Consider the following 12808-nt stretch of genomic DNA (forward strand, 5'->3'; position numbering starts at 1 on the left):
TTTTGTGACATGAAATTTTATCCTGAGAAATTCATCATGATGTCCTGCTTAAAAGTAAACTAAACAATATTGGAGAAACAAAAAGGACACCCATACACTCTAAAATAACATCAAAAGCGATGCACCCTCAACTAAAACAAAGACTCATGAAAAGTAAAACGGCAGCCAAATTCTTTGTAGTTAACACTAAGAGCAACATGGTAGTACACATATGGACAAACTTCCTAAAGGTTTGTTTTCAATTGATCTCTGTTACATCTCAACATAAATCACTCTTTCAGTATGCAGCAAAGCCAAACTGTCTACCACCCCTGTCCCACCATCTTAAAGAAAATTCATAATAATAATAGAAAATGCTGGAATTATTAGGTTTGCAAGAAAGTGAGGAGCAAAGAAAAAAAAAAGGAAAAACATTTGGGCTTTCTTTTACTTTTTGCAGCTTCCGGTCTTTGGGTTCTGCCCTCCTCCTTCCACCTCAAACACTTGGTCATTTTACACAACTCTTAAATCTGAGCAACTTCAAATAACACAAACCCACAGGAAAAAAAAAACAACAAAAAAAAAAACATCCAACAGTCACAAGAAGAAATGCAGCAAAGATCAGCTTCATTTTAGTAAAAATGTTCATGTGAGGAACTGACTCACATGAACAGAGAGAGAGACAGACAGAAGTCCTTCGACATCACAAGTCTTTGTTGCCACAAATCAAGATGCAGGTAAACAGTCCACCAGTATGAGACAGAAAAAAGGTTCCAAAGATGTTCAGTCATGCACAAGAACTTTAAAAACACGGTCACATGACAATTCAGTCATGTCTTGTCCTAGCAAAATTAGCCTGTAAAAACTATTTGCTGGGGTTTGCTCAGTTGCTTATACAACATTTTCACTGAGACCAACTATCAGTGAGCAACACTCAGTTCCGATTAGGGAAGATATGCAAGAGAGAGGCGGAGTGAGGACTGGGAGAGTTGACACCAGTGCAATACTGCTGCGGATAGTGGTACTTACCCCCCTAAACCTTATTCTAAATACAGGAATGAAACAACTTCCTAAGATTATACAAGTGTTTAGGTTATCCTTCCAAAGTAAGGTTTAAGGTGAAAACGATTGCTTGCAAAATTGAAGAAACTGGTGATTTTCTTTTTGTGCTGGTGCAAATCTTACCAGGTCTGACCTTTCTGCAAAGAGGCATCAATTTTAACCTCTGACACAAAGTCAAAGGTTTAAGGAGAAATGTTCTTATTGGTTTAAAGAAGGGAAGCTTCCAATCTTCCTTGGTTATACACCTAGAATATCTGGCAACCCGGGCAGAGAAAAGGAAGCAGCATATGTTAACTAGACCGGGCACTCAGTCACGACTCCTCGTTGCCCGAGTCATCCTCATCATAGCAGCAGTCGCCATCCCCACCCTCCATATCATCGTCGTCGTAAGTGTCATAGAAGAGGTCGGAACCTTCGTCGGGGGCCGGCGCACGAGTGCGGACGCAGTACTCGGCCAGCGTGGTGGGCACCCTGACACCGTCACGCTCAGCCTCTGCTTTGGTGGCCATTACTTGTTTCCTGAGGGAAATTTTAGGGAACTCATGTTATGTTTGTGTACGACGTTACACGGCTGCCCATTGTTTTAATATTGATTCAATTTAACAAAAAAAAAGTTTTCATCAGAATGCCTTTAGAATATAGCAGTCAGTTTTACTGTCAAGCTCACGATTGGTGTGCCTTTAAGCTACTTCATTTATCAAAATGACTGGCAAACACTGTAACTCTAACATTTTCACCAAAAATTGGAATTTTTCTAAAACTTGTGGTCAACTCAATCTCACAGACTGACTATGCCCTCTAGTGTTCAATATGAGGAACTACATATCTACAGATGGATGACAACTGCAGCAAGGAAAATGCTTGTTTTAGCAGCTGTCTGTCCAGTTATAGCCTCAGCCTTTATTTAAGGGAAGACAGTATATAGGTAGATAGGATGCTATTGCTTTTACCTGATGATCTCGACATATTCCCGATCCTTGCCTTTGCTGTCCCTCCATTTGCGGTACATGACAGAGGCATCTACGTTGGCAGGAGAGAAGGTGTTGGGTTCATTCAGCAGTGAGATCACACTCAGCAAAATGGTCCTGGGAGCAAACACAAAGCCAGGTGGCAAGTCAGCGTGGCACTTACTCAAATGTTGCCATTTTTAAGCACATACAAACATGAAATATGTGAGAACAACAAATGTGAATTATTATTTATTATTGCTTCTTTCTCTTCCTGTTTTCTGACACATTTTAACTGAGAAGTTAAATAGAGCTGTTTATATAGAAAAAAACTAAGATTTTAGGGAAAAATACAATTTCCCTGACTCCAAAATTAAATGTTAAAATGTAAAAACCATGTGAGAAAAACTGATACCAGGGATTAGGAATGTTAATCGGCTTAAATGTGTAGTTTTAAAGTACATGTCAGCGTGTGACTGAACTGAATAAATTGTTTAAAAGATGGACTAGATCCTACAGCTGAAAGTCAAATTACACCTGCATGTCTGCAGAATAAAGACTGCTCTACAAAATGTATTGAAGCTGCACATTAAGAAGAAAAAATAACTTTTTACAGAAAGTTTTGGAAGACAAAAGCCAAAATATATAAATGAGAATTAAACAATAATAGATTTTGCTTTCCTTTAACTAATTCTCACTGTTAACTTTATTTTTCTCAAACAACTGAGAAATAAAAGGAAATAAAATAGTTATTTTACTATTTTGTTACATTGTTAATATTATTTTACACTATTTATAAACAAAAGTTACATTTAAATTTTTCAATTTTTCCATTCAGTTTAATAAAAAATATTAAAATTTGACTAAAATTTTTGTACTGCATTTTCTTTTAAGAGAATGATCAATAATTACAGGCAAATTTATCAAACAATTGTGAAATTTCTATATTATCAATACTTGTCTGGATTTACTTGGTATTGTATCCATGCTAATATCCGCAGTATTGCCCTGCATTAACCATAAGAGACAGCACACATTTAATTTGTAAATAGTAAAATTAAAACAAAAGTAAGTTCAGCACATATGAAATACAGGGCTGTAATGACATCCAATTCACTGCTTGACAGGGTTCCATCTTGCTGAGAAAACCCAACACTAACATGCTGAATGAAGGCAAACTGCCACTTACAGTGTAGGCAGACCAACTTTAATCAATGAATCAATTTCTCTCTTAGTCCTGTGTCTAAATGCGGTGAGTTCTACATATCAATGGATCTCCTCTGTTACCATCACAGTTCAATTTAACTGTGCATATAAGCTGTGCAGCATATTTTAAAGGTCCCCATACATCTGACTAAAATGAATGTTTCCTCAGCAAGCTTGCAAAGGACTTTATGAACAATTCAGCTCATCTAAATCAGGTGTGCTGTGGTTGGAAACCTTGATAACACACAGGGCAGGATTGCCCCAGGGAGAATTACTGCATGGATAGAAACTGTTTTGAAACCTTAAATTGAATGTATAATTTATTTTTTTTAACTTCTGTCTACCTCAAAGTCAAATTTATGCATATTTAAAAAAAAAAAATCAAATTGCTGTTTATGGAAACTATACTGGGATAAATCTGTTTTGGACAATTATAACTAGATGATAATGGAAACAAACATCTTCCCACTCGAGGCATTTTGTCTTCTGTCCTCTTAACAGCCACTGCTATTAATGTTACTAATGGCCCCTGTGGTTATTCCTCGGTATTCTGAAAAGCACATATTATTTCATTCATAAAATCATAATCTATCCAGAGTTTTGATTATTTTGTACCATAAAATACAAACTTATGTGACTGCTCCACTATTGTTTTATGCCACAGAGCAACATATTCTTTAAATGTATTGCAAGATTCCTAAAAGAGATTGATCTCATTTTCTTTGTGACTTGATCTTAACTGTTTATTAATGCTGAAATCATCTGTGAACTTCTGAGAAAGACTGCACTGCCAGAGAACGTTGTGAGAAAAGCCTGAACAGGATATATTATATTTAAGTGGCCACGAGGGGACAAACAAGGAAAGTGAGCAGAAAAGATAGATGTATGAGGGGTGATAATGATGGGGAAGTTGCTGACCGGACATTCTGTGTAGGATTCCATCTCTCTGAAGGCAGCTCTCCACTCTGCGGGTCGTCCACTGGAGGGTGCAATATAGAAATACACACATCTCCATTCTAAAACAGAGGAAACCATCCCATTTCAACGGGAGAGCAGATATTTGAATTATACACAGTATTAGGTGAAAGCATGTTGATTGTTGTGGCCAGGTTGTGATACCACACCTCATAAATATTGGGATGCCACATTTTGGTGAGGAAGCGGAAAGCTGGTGGGGAGTATGGGTAGTCAATGGGAAACTTGATCCGAGCCTAGGATACAGAACACACCATGACATGTAACTATACGCGTCTGTTCCCACTTATAATGTATCATTGTTCCATTCTAGTCATCCCCCTAGATCTTTTTTTTTTTCTTACCTTAAAATAACCCCCTTCATAATGAGTGTTTGGTGGTCCAAAAATGGCCACTTCCCAGTTGTATAAATCAGCTTCGTCCACCAAAGTTATTTTGAATCCCTCGACAGGCTCCTCCTGAAGGCTCTTCATCTCCAACATTAGTGCTTTCTGTGAACTGGCTACATGAGAGAGGTCGTGGTGTGCCATTCTGGTTTGTTTAGCTTTAAAGATAATCTGGAGTGGACAGCTGTCGGTTTGGTTTATAGGAGCTGGGACGTGTTTAGAGGCGATGGAAAGGGCCAAACCGGTCCTGTTGCGCAAAAGCCAAACTAATGTCACGTCGATCTGTCCCTAAAACAAATGAATTATTTATCAATGTCAACCCTCAAAACTAGTTGAGCCGACCAAACCATTGTGGCTGCCCAGCGTCTGCAGCTTTAGTTGATTTACTTTGCAGGGCAGCCGCGGATATAAGCCGTAAATCTACTGGTAGCAGTTGGCTAACATAAGCTAGCTAACGAGCTCTGTCTTACCGACCATCTGAAGCCGATCTCACCACGGCGGGAACACTTCTCAACTGCATACAAGAGTCAGTTTATAAAGCTAAGCATAAGTGATCATATGAAACCACACTAAATAAAAAATTCTTGCGATAATAACTAGATATACAGTTTGGACCGCTCACACAGAGGACTAGGGAAAGAATATTGCTGTAAGGACTTGAGTCTCCTGAACTCTGAAAACAAGCAATGGCGCCTGATGTTGTATGGGACTTGTAGTCCTATTTCTGTACGTAAACCTTAGTTTAGTAAACAAGCACAACTAAAAAGCAATTTATTGAATGAAATATATTTAATCTGTAAAAAACAATATGATCTAACTTTCAACCAGCTGGTGAGAGTTGTGTTCTGACAATTATTTCCTGAATTTTTTAGGGCAAATTTACGGAACTACATTTGCCACTGCCTCACGAATTTTGCTCGAGTTGGTAAACTGATATAAGACATATTTTCAATTTCAAACCCAAATAAAATGAACAATTATTTATATAGCATTGTTTGCGTCTGTACTGCATACAATTAAAAGCTGAAAGTTTTATTTATTTGTAGTTTATTTTCTAAAGCGGAAAATGTGACGTCTACATATTGCGCCATTGTCATTGAAAGCCTCTCAGAGGGGGCTTGAACTGCCTGAGTAAATAACCGTTAATCAAGAGACAACTCTACGCATTATTTAGATATATTAGACTTCTACGTAATAAAGCATTTCAAAATATTTCATTTAGGAAACAATAAACACAGAATTGTGAGGAAAATAAATGAGTATCTTCACGTATCGTCAAGGTATATACCTCCCATTTATGCGACATACTGCTGGTCGGACCCCACACAAGCAAAAAGTTCGTAATGGGCTCGAAGTCTCGACGTCGGTCCCGCTCCAAGTCCAGAAGCTGGAGCCGAGATAGGCGTAACAAGTCCAGAGTGAGCAAATCGCAATCTCCAGGTGATAGAAAAGGTCGCAGTCGCTCTTTGGACAAAAAGAAAAACACCCACGTCCCACGCAGATCGAGCAGCGGCAGCAGAGGCTCAAACGATGGCTCTCCTGTCCGCCGTCGGCCTCAGCACAGGCAGCGTACAGGATCCAGCAGCAGCTCGGAGAGCCACAGGAGGCGACCAGCACACCGTCAGATAAGCAAATCTAGGGGTCGTTCATCGAGGTTAGCTTTATATTCATTTATAAGTACTGTAGTGTGTTACATTATGGTTAGTTTTCTGAAAGAGTCCCGTAACACACACGGTATAGTCAGATCCACTTTCTGTCTCCAGTGAGCTGTCTTTCAACACGTTGTAGCAGAATATAATCTCTAGTGTTTGTGCCCATGCGCCACATTATTTGTAGAGTGTTGTTAGTGAAAACAGAAGCTGATCTTTGGATGTATTGATGGTGACTAACTTTATAAGTCTGTCTCCTCTTATCCATAACCATATGCAAAGATTAAATTGCTTGAGTCTAAATATGTGATCAACAAGATCTCCCTGCATATGCACTTTGTTGCTGCTTGTCAAGGGACTTCATGTGTTCTCCTGATGAGTTTGAAAGTGTCTTGATATGATAGTCTTTTTTTTAAATAAAACAGATTAAACTTTAATATTCCTATTGCACCCTAACTGTATTGTTTGACAGAAAAGAGCGGGAATGCTTATTTGGTATCTAAATCACATTTTTATCACCCAGTTCGGATTCAGATCATCACAAGATGAAAAAGGAAAAGGAACATCATCATGGATTCTCTCAAGATAGGGGTAAAGGAAAGTCCCAGTCCAACTCTGACTCCCATGAAGGTAGCAGTGACAGAGAAAGGAGGAGAAGAAGAAAAAGCCCTGACAGAGGAAGTCCAGTCAGAGACAGACGGGAGCGGGAAAGAGAGCGATGGAAGAGCAACAGCAGAGACCGGGATAGAAAAGGAGACCGAGACAAAAGCCAGGAGAGAAGAAAGACGAGCAAGGACAGGGATCGAGGGAGGAGCAAAAGAAGCAGAGAGAGGGCTGATGGGAACAGAGGACGGCGACGCTCAAGTTCATCAGAGTCATCTGAAAGTTCGGGTTCTGATCAAGATAATTGTGTGGTCAAAGAAAAAGAGGAGAAGAAGAAACAGAAGGAGATGATGAAAGCTTTGGAGACACCAGAAGAGAAAAGAGCCAGAAGACTGGCAAAGAAAGAAGCAAAGGAGAAGAAAAGGAGAGAGAAGATGGGTTGGAGTGAGGAGTACATGGGATACACCAATGCAGATAATCCATTTGGTGACAACAACCTACTAGGCACATTTAAATGGCAGAAGGTGAATTTATCTCCAGTATATTTGTTTAATTATATTCATTTCTTAACATGGCTTTGAAATATCATTGCTATTGCTCTGTGTGTATTCTCAGGCATTGGATATGAAAGGTATTGGGCATCTTGGAGAAAAAGAGCTGAAAGAAAGGAACAAACGCATTCAGGAGGAGAATCGCAGAGAGCTGCAAAAAGTATAAAGTGTTTACATTCTTGGAATCGGTACCACAATACACTGGTAGTGGCATGTTTAATCATTCTAGCTTTGTGTTAATTAGGTGAAACAGCTGCGTTTGGAGCGAGAACGAGAGAAAGCCATGAGAGAAACTGAGCTGGAAATGCTGCAGAGGGAGAAAGAGGCAGAACATTTCAAAACTTGGGCTGAACAAGAAGACAACTTCCATTTGCATCAGGCTAAACTAAGGTTAGGATGGAAATTTATTGTTTGAAAAATTCATCCCTGGTAAATGTATACACTGCTCTATACTCCAATTCATTTTATTTAGGTCCAAGATTAGAATCCGCGATGGTCGTGCAAAGCCAATCGACCTTTTGGCAAAGTACATCAGTGCAGAGGATGATGATCTGGCTGTGGAGATGCATGAACCTTACACTTTCCTCAATGGGCTAACTGTTACTGACATGGATGACCTGCTAGAGGACATAAAGGTTAGTGGCAAATATTACAAAACATTTTGTAAGGTTAAAAAACTGGCTGCAGGGCCGAAGTATCCGTCTGTCCTGTCTGTATGTCTAACCTTGGACGAGCTGACTTGAACCTTGAATTTCCCCTCGGGGATAAATAAAGTATCTTTGATTTGATTTGGTTAAACCAGGATTGCTTCATAGAGGGCTTAAAATGAAGCCGCTTTAATAATGCACCCCAAAGGTTGTAGCTTTTTTTTTTTGTTCCTTCAATGTGATCTCCAGTAAATATGACAAAACATGTGAATGTGATACTATGGTTCAAGTGAGGCATAGATCTATAGACTGAACTGGGATTTGACAGTCATGTGTTTGCTTTTCATCTGTTACCGTTAAAATGAACTCAAGCCTGGTGTGGTTTCCTGCCTAAAAGGTGTACATGGAGCTCGAGCAAGGCAAGAACGCAGACTTCTGGAGAGACATGACAACCATCACAGAGGATGAGATCAGCAAACTCAGAAAACTAGAGGCCTCTGGGAAAGGACCAGGTACACTAGTAGACTCCAAAATATATTGACACTTTAATTTTTCATTTATTATTAAATAAAATTATTATTAAATGCACTTTTTCAAATTAATATTCATTGTGGGAGAATATAATTCTTTAACCTCAACATGTTGGATTGCTCCAATTCTTGAACCCGTCATTGAAATTTATAAATGTAAACCTTCACATGGATGCAACTCTTAAGCTGGTTTTAACCAGAAGACTTGATGTTTTTGTAAACAGCTAAAATAACAAAAGTAAGTGCAAATATGCACAAATGTATTTCATGATGATGTTTTATTGATGTTTTTTTTTTTTTATTCTGCAGGTGATCGTCGTGAGGGGATCAACACAGCTGTGAGCACTGATGTTCAGTCTGTGTTCAAAGGGAAAACATATAGTCAGCTGCAGGCAATGCACCTCAACATTGAGGCGAAGATTCGCGCTGGAGGATCTAACCTTGATATTGGTTACTGGGAGAGTCTGCTGCAGCAAGTCAGAGTCTACATGGCCAGAGCCAGGTATGAAAGTCAAAACACCTCCTGCACTAGTTCATCTAAACTTGCACGGCCACAGTACATACATGTACGACTGTTTCTTTATGTGTAAAGGGAATTAAAAGTGATGTGGTTAAATGTACACCTGTTTGGCCCAGGCTGAGGGAACGACACCAGGATGTGCTGCGTCAGAAGCTGTTCAAGCTGAAACAGGAACAGGGAGTAGAAAGCGAGCCTTTGTTCCCCATCATTAAAGAGGAGCCAAGGAGTGAGGAAGATGAGTAAGTTACTTTACATCCTCACAAAACCTGCATAACATGAACAATGACCAGAGTCTGCAATCAAAGGACACGTTTAATCTTTCACTTCTGTGTTGCTTTTGAGGATATGTTGCTGTTTCTAAATATAACAATGCTTTTTCACTGAAAGAAGGATTAAAACCTGTTTTGTCACTTCTCCAGAAGACAGGGGAACAGTGAAATAGAGGGGGAAGAGGAGGCAGGTCCATCCACGTCTGCAGCTGGAAGCCAAGATAATGATGGAGAAGAGAAGAATGAAGGGAAGGACGAAGAGGGCAAAGGAGAGGTGGTTGAGGCTGTGTTAACCGAGGAGGACCTCATCCAGCAGAGCCAGGCGGAGTACGACTCTGGTCGTTACAGTCCCACCCTGCTCACACAGTCTGAGCTACCGCTGGACGCTCACACCATCACCCCGGAGGAAGACATGCACAGGCTGCAGTTAGCCCGCAGACAGCTGCAAGTCACCGGTATGTCTCAAAGTTTAAAACACAGAAAAATAGTGATTATTCTGGTCCAGACAGAAAAAAATGTTCATTGTAATGGTTATGTAATACAGAAATGTTGCCTGTTTTACCGTCAGGTGACGCCAACGAAAGCGCAGAGGATGCTTTTGTACGTCAAGCCAAAGAAGGAATGAGCAATGATGAGGCTCAGTTCAGCGTGGAGATTCCCGTCACGGGGAAAATGTACCTTTGGGCTGACAAATACCGTCCAAGGAAACCCCGTTTCTTCAACAGGGTCCACACAGGCTTTGAGTGGAACAAGTACAACCAAACGCATTACGACTTTGACAACCCTCCACCCAAAATCGTTCAGGGTTACAAGTTCAACATCTTCTACCCGGACTTGATCGACAAGCGATCGACCCCTCAGTACTTCCTTGAACCCAGTCCTGACAACAAGGACTTTGGGATTTTGAGGTTCCACGCAGGTCCACCATACGAAGACATTGCTTTCAAGATTGTAAACAGGGAGTGGGAATACTCGCACCGACATGGCTTCCGCTGTCAGTTCGCCAACGGTATCTTCCAACTGTGGTTCCATTTCAAGAGATATCGCTATCGAAGATGAAGGTTGCTTACCAGCATGGGTCAAATCCTGAGGAAGTGGGATTTACACGTGCATATTCCACAATTTATGCTGTACAGCCAATGTGTTTTGTTGTAGTTTTCTTAGCTTCTTATATATAATAAGAAAAGCACCGTTAAAACTACAAATTCCTTACTTCTGTTGTCTAGAAAAATCAGTTGTAGTTGTAGTTTGGAAATTACATGTAAAGATGCGTCTTATCTTTTGTTTGCATTCTCAATATTTGTATCTGGAACTGGAAACCATCAAATTTGAGCTGTATATTTATAAAGTTCACACTTTGAAATATCAGTCTGTTAGTTTTTGTGATAAAACTTGAAACCTCAAAAGGGCGTCTGTTCCAGAAAGGAGATTCAACAAACACCTGAGTCTACGCAGAAGCTCTGGATAAACTCACTCTGAGCTGAGCAAGTCAGGAGTTTTCAGTTCCAGGTCAGCTGCTTTGCGTTTGGTTCAATCAACTCCAAGTATCTTTAGTTAAGAGGTTCACCATGGCAACCGCTGACAAAATCTAGTTATTTTACCCAGCTGGAGGGAGTTTTTATTTCAGCACGAGGCAACACAGAGGTATTTTGTTTAAAAAAAGGAAGGAAAGACCTCTGCTGTTCATGAGCAGATAAGCATGGAAGAAAACTGCTGCCTGAGCCAATGTAGAAGTTTGAATCCACTTGTCCACCGATCATATTTAACTTTATTAAAACAGTAACATGAGTTGAAATATTGGTAGATAGAATAAAACCTTAATTTAATCTAGATTCAGTCCCACTGGGGAAAAACAGACATTAACTGAAAAGTTAAACTAAAGATAAACTAAATCTTTTAGTGAAGTACCGTGCTATGTCATGATTGGACATCATTTAGTTTCATTGCACTGGTTGATAAATCAAATTTTCAGTGGTTATTTCTACATCTAGTACTTTAAACCCCAACAAATGTTGATTTCACCCATTCAGCACGTTATCTCACCTAATGAACTGAATTCACACAGGCCTATATCAGACAATGTCACATATTTAGCTGAGATTCCCAACAACAGTAGAAAAACCTGCTGTTGGAAGTCAATATTCAGGTTTCACATTTGGTTGTTTAAAATAAACTAAAGCAGAATGATCGCCTTCATCGCAGGAACAAAAAGAGGATGAGGAGGGTCTGCTGGGATCTAGAGGGAGATTTCTACCATCACACATATGAAATGAGGATTTCAGACATGAAGACTTTACTGATGACTCAAGATACCGTTGTCCTGCTAAAATAGTTACCAATGTTGTAAAGAAAATTCCCATTTATAAAATGAGTTTTCTCACAAGTATCACAGTGTAAAGTACAAATGTAGCTATAATATCATGTTATATACTTGCCGTGTCATGTCTGCCAAACAGCAGTTTCATACACCACTGATAAAGAAATCATACTCCCACATATTTTCAAGTTCTGAAAAATCTCCCCTTTATGTAAATAACTGTGTTGTAATTCAGCTTTTAAATCTCTGGAGTTGCGTTGGTACGACATGTCTGATAGGTGTTTTAAGTGGGAGGAGACAGTAGACACTCTGGGTAAGACTCGCCTCGGAAAACACAGCTTTTCCCGAGCTCTGAGTTTCAGCATAACCTGCTTTCTTGAACAAGCCCCGGGGCAGCCACATTAAAAAAAAAAAAAAAAAGTGATTTAATCTGGTTTTCACATTCTTGGCAAGTGGAGTCTTGTTGAAGACTTAAGAACTCTTGTATTTATGCAGCACAATATACACCTTGAAAGCAGAAGAGAGCGTATTTATTTAAAAAAGAGCATTTTAATTACAAATAAAAATCTGTGCTAGTGGTTAGAAATGAAATGGCTCACTTTAAGTTACAGCACAATCTCTCCAATTTTATAAGAACTTTATATGTAAAAGGACCTGGAACAATAGGAAGCAGATTTAAAGCATACTGTGCATGTAGAACAAATAAACAATACAAAAATCCTGTACTAGTACAATAAAAATAAAATCTGTTCAATCTCAACAAAATTTTTCCCAACAAGCTTTCAAACATGAATGTTTTCATTTAAAAAAAAAAGTTGCTTTAAATGCCTGATACATGGAGAACTTTAATAATACAGTAATATCTAGTATTCCAAATGTTCGCATGGTGCTGAAAAAGAAAAAACATAGAACTTTGTGACTCTATTTTCTGTACTGTGAATTTATGAGTTGAAGATAAATTGGACTCCAAATGGAATAAACATTTCAGCATTTGGAGAAAGTTTTTTTTCTTCCTCAAAAACTATTGCAGCATGGAGAGAAAGTACACAGTTTGAGCATCCTGAGTAAATGAAAGGTGAATGACATTTATTAGCTTTTTTGGGTTGTGGCACATTTACAATTATAAAATTATTAACGGTTGTACAAGAACACCAACTTGTGAAACTT

General features: G+C 39.2%; 2 protein-coding genes across 2 annotated transcripts in view; one reads left to right on the forward strand and one right to left on the reverse strand.

The window, feature by feature from the left end:
* LOC306757953 (ubiquitin-conjugating enzyme E2 R1-like) overlaps window positions 1-5216 on the reverse strand; it is a 5298-nt gene extending 82 nt beyond the window's left edge. Inside the window, exons 1-5 of the mRNA XM_079243145.1 lie at window positions 4514-5216; window positions 4319-4405; window positions 4113-4210; window positions 1992-2126; window positions 1-1560 (exon numbers count right to left, since the gene is read on the reverse strand). The exon at window positions 1-1560 is cut by the window's left edge and continues 82 nt beyond it. Of these exons, the coding sequence (XP_079099271.1) occupies window positions 1353-1560; window positions 1992-2126; window positions 4113-4210; window positions 4319-4405; window positions 4514-4699 (714 nt within the window). The 5' untranslated portion in view covers window positions 4700-5216 and the 3' untranslated portion in view covers window positions 1-1352. The remainder of the gene's footprint in view (window positions 1561-1991; window positions 2127-4112; window positions 4211-4318; window positions 4406-4513) is intronic.
* Window positions 5217-5895: 679 nt separating this feature from the next.
* cactin lies at window positions 5896-10634 on the forward strand. The gene is made up of 10 exons (XM_079243137.1): window positions 5896-6209; window positions 6728-7331; window positions 7423-7518; window positions 7603-7748; window positions 7831-7993; window positions 8403-8517; window positions 8845-9037; window positions 9172-9294; window positions 9475-9779; window positions 9893-10634. Exons 1-10 carry the CDS (start codon window positions 5899-5901, stop codon window positions 10381-10383), a joined length of 2547 nt encoding a protein of 848 aa, XP_079099263.1. The 5' UTR covers window positions 5896-5898; the 3' UTR covers window positions 10384-10634.
* The last annotated feature ends 2174 nt before the right edge of the window (window positions 10635-12808 follow it).

The sequence above is a fragment of the Telmatherina bonti genome (assembly GCF_933228915.1).
Source record: "Telmatherina bonti genome assembly, chromosome: 7".
NCBI classification, from domain to species: Eukaryota; Metazoa; Chordata; class Actinopteri; order Atheriniformes; family Telmatherinidae; genus Telmatherina; species Telmatherina bonti.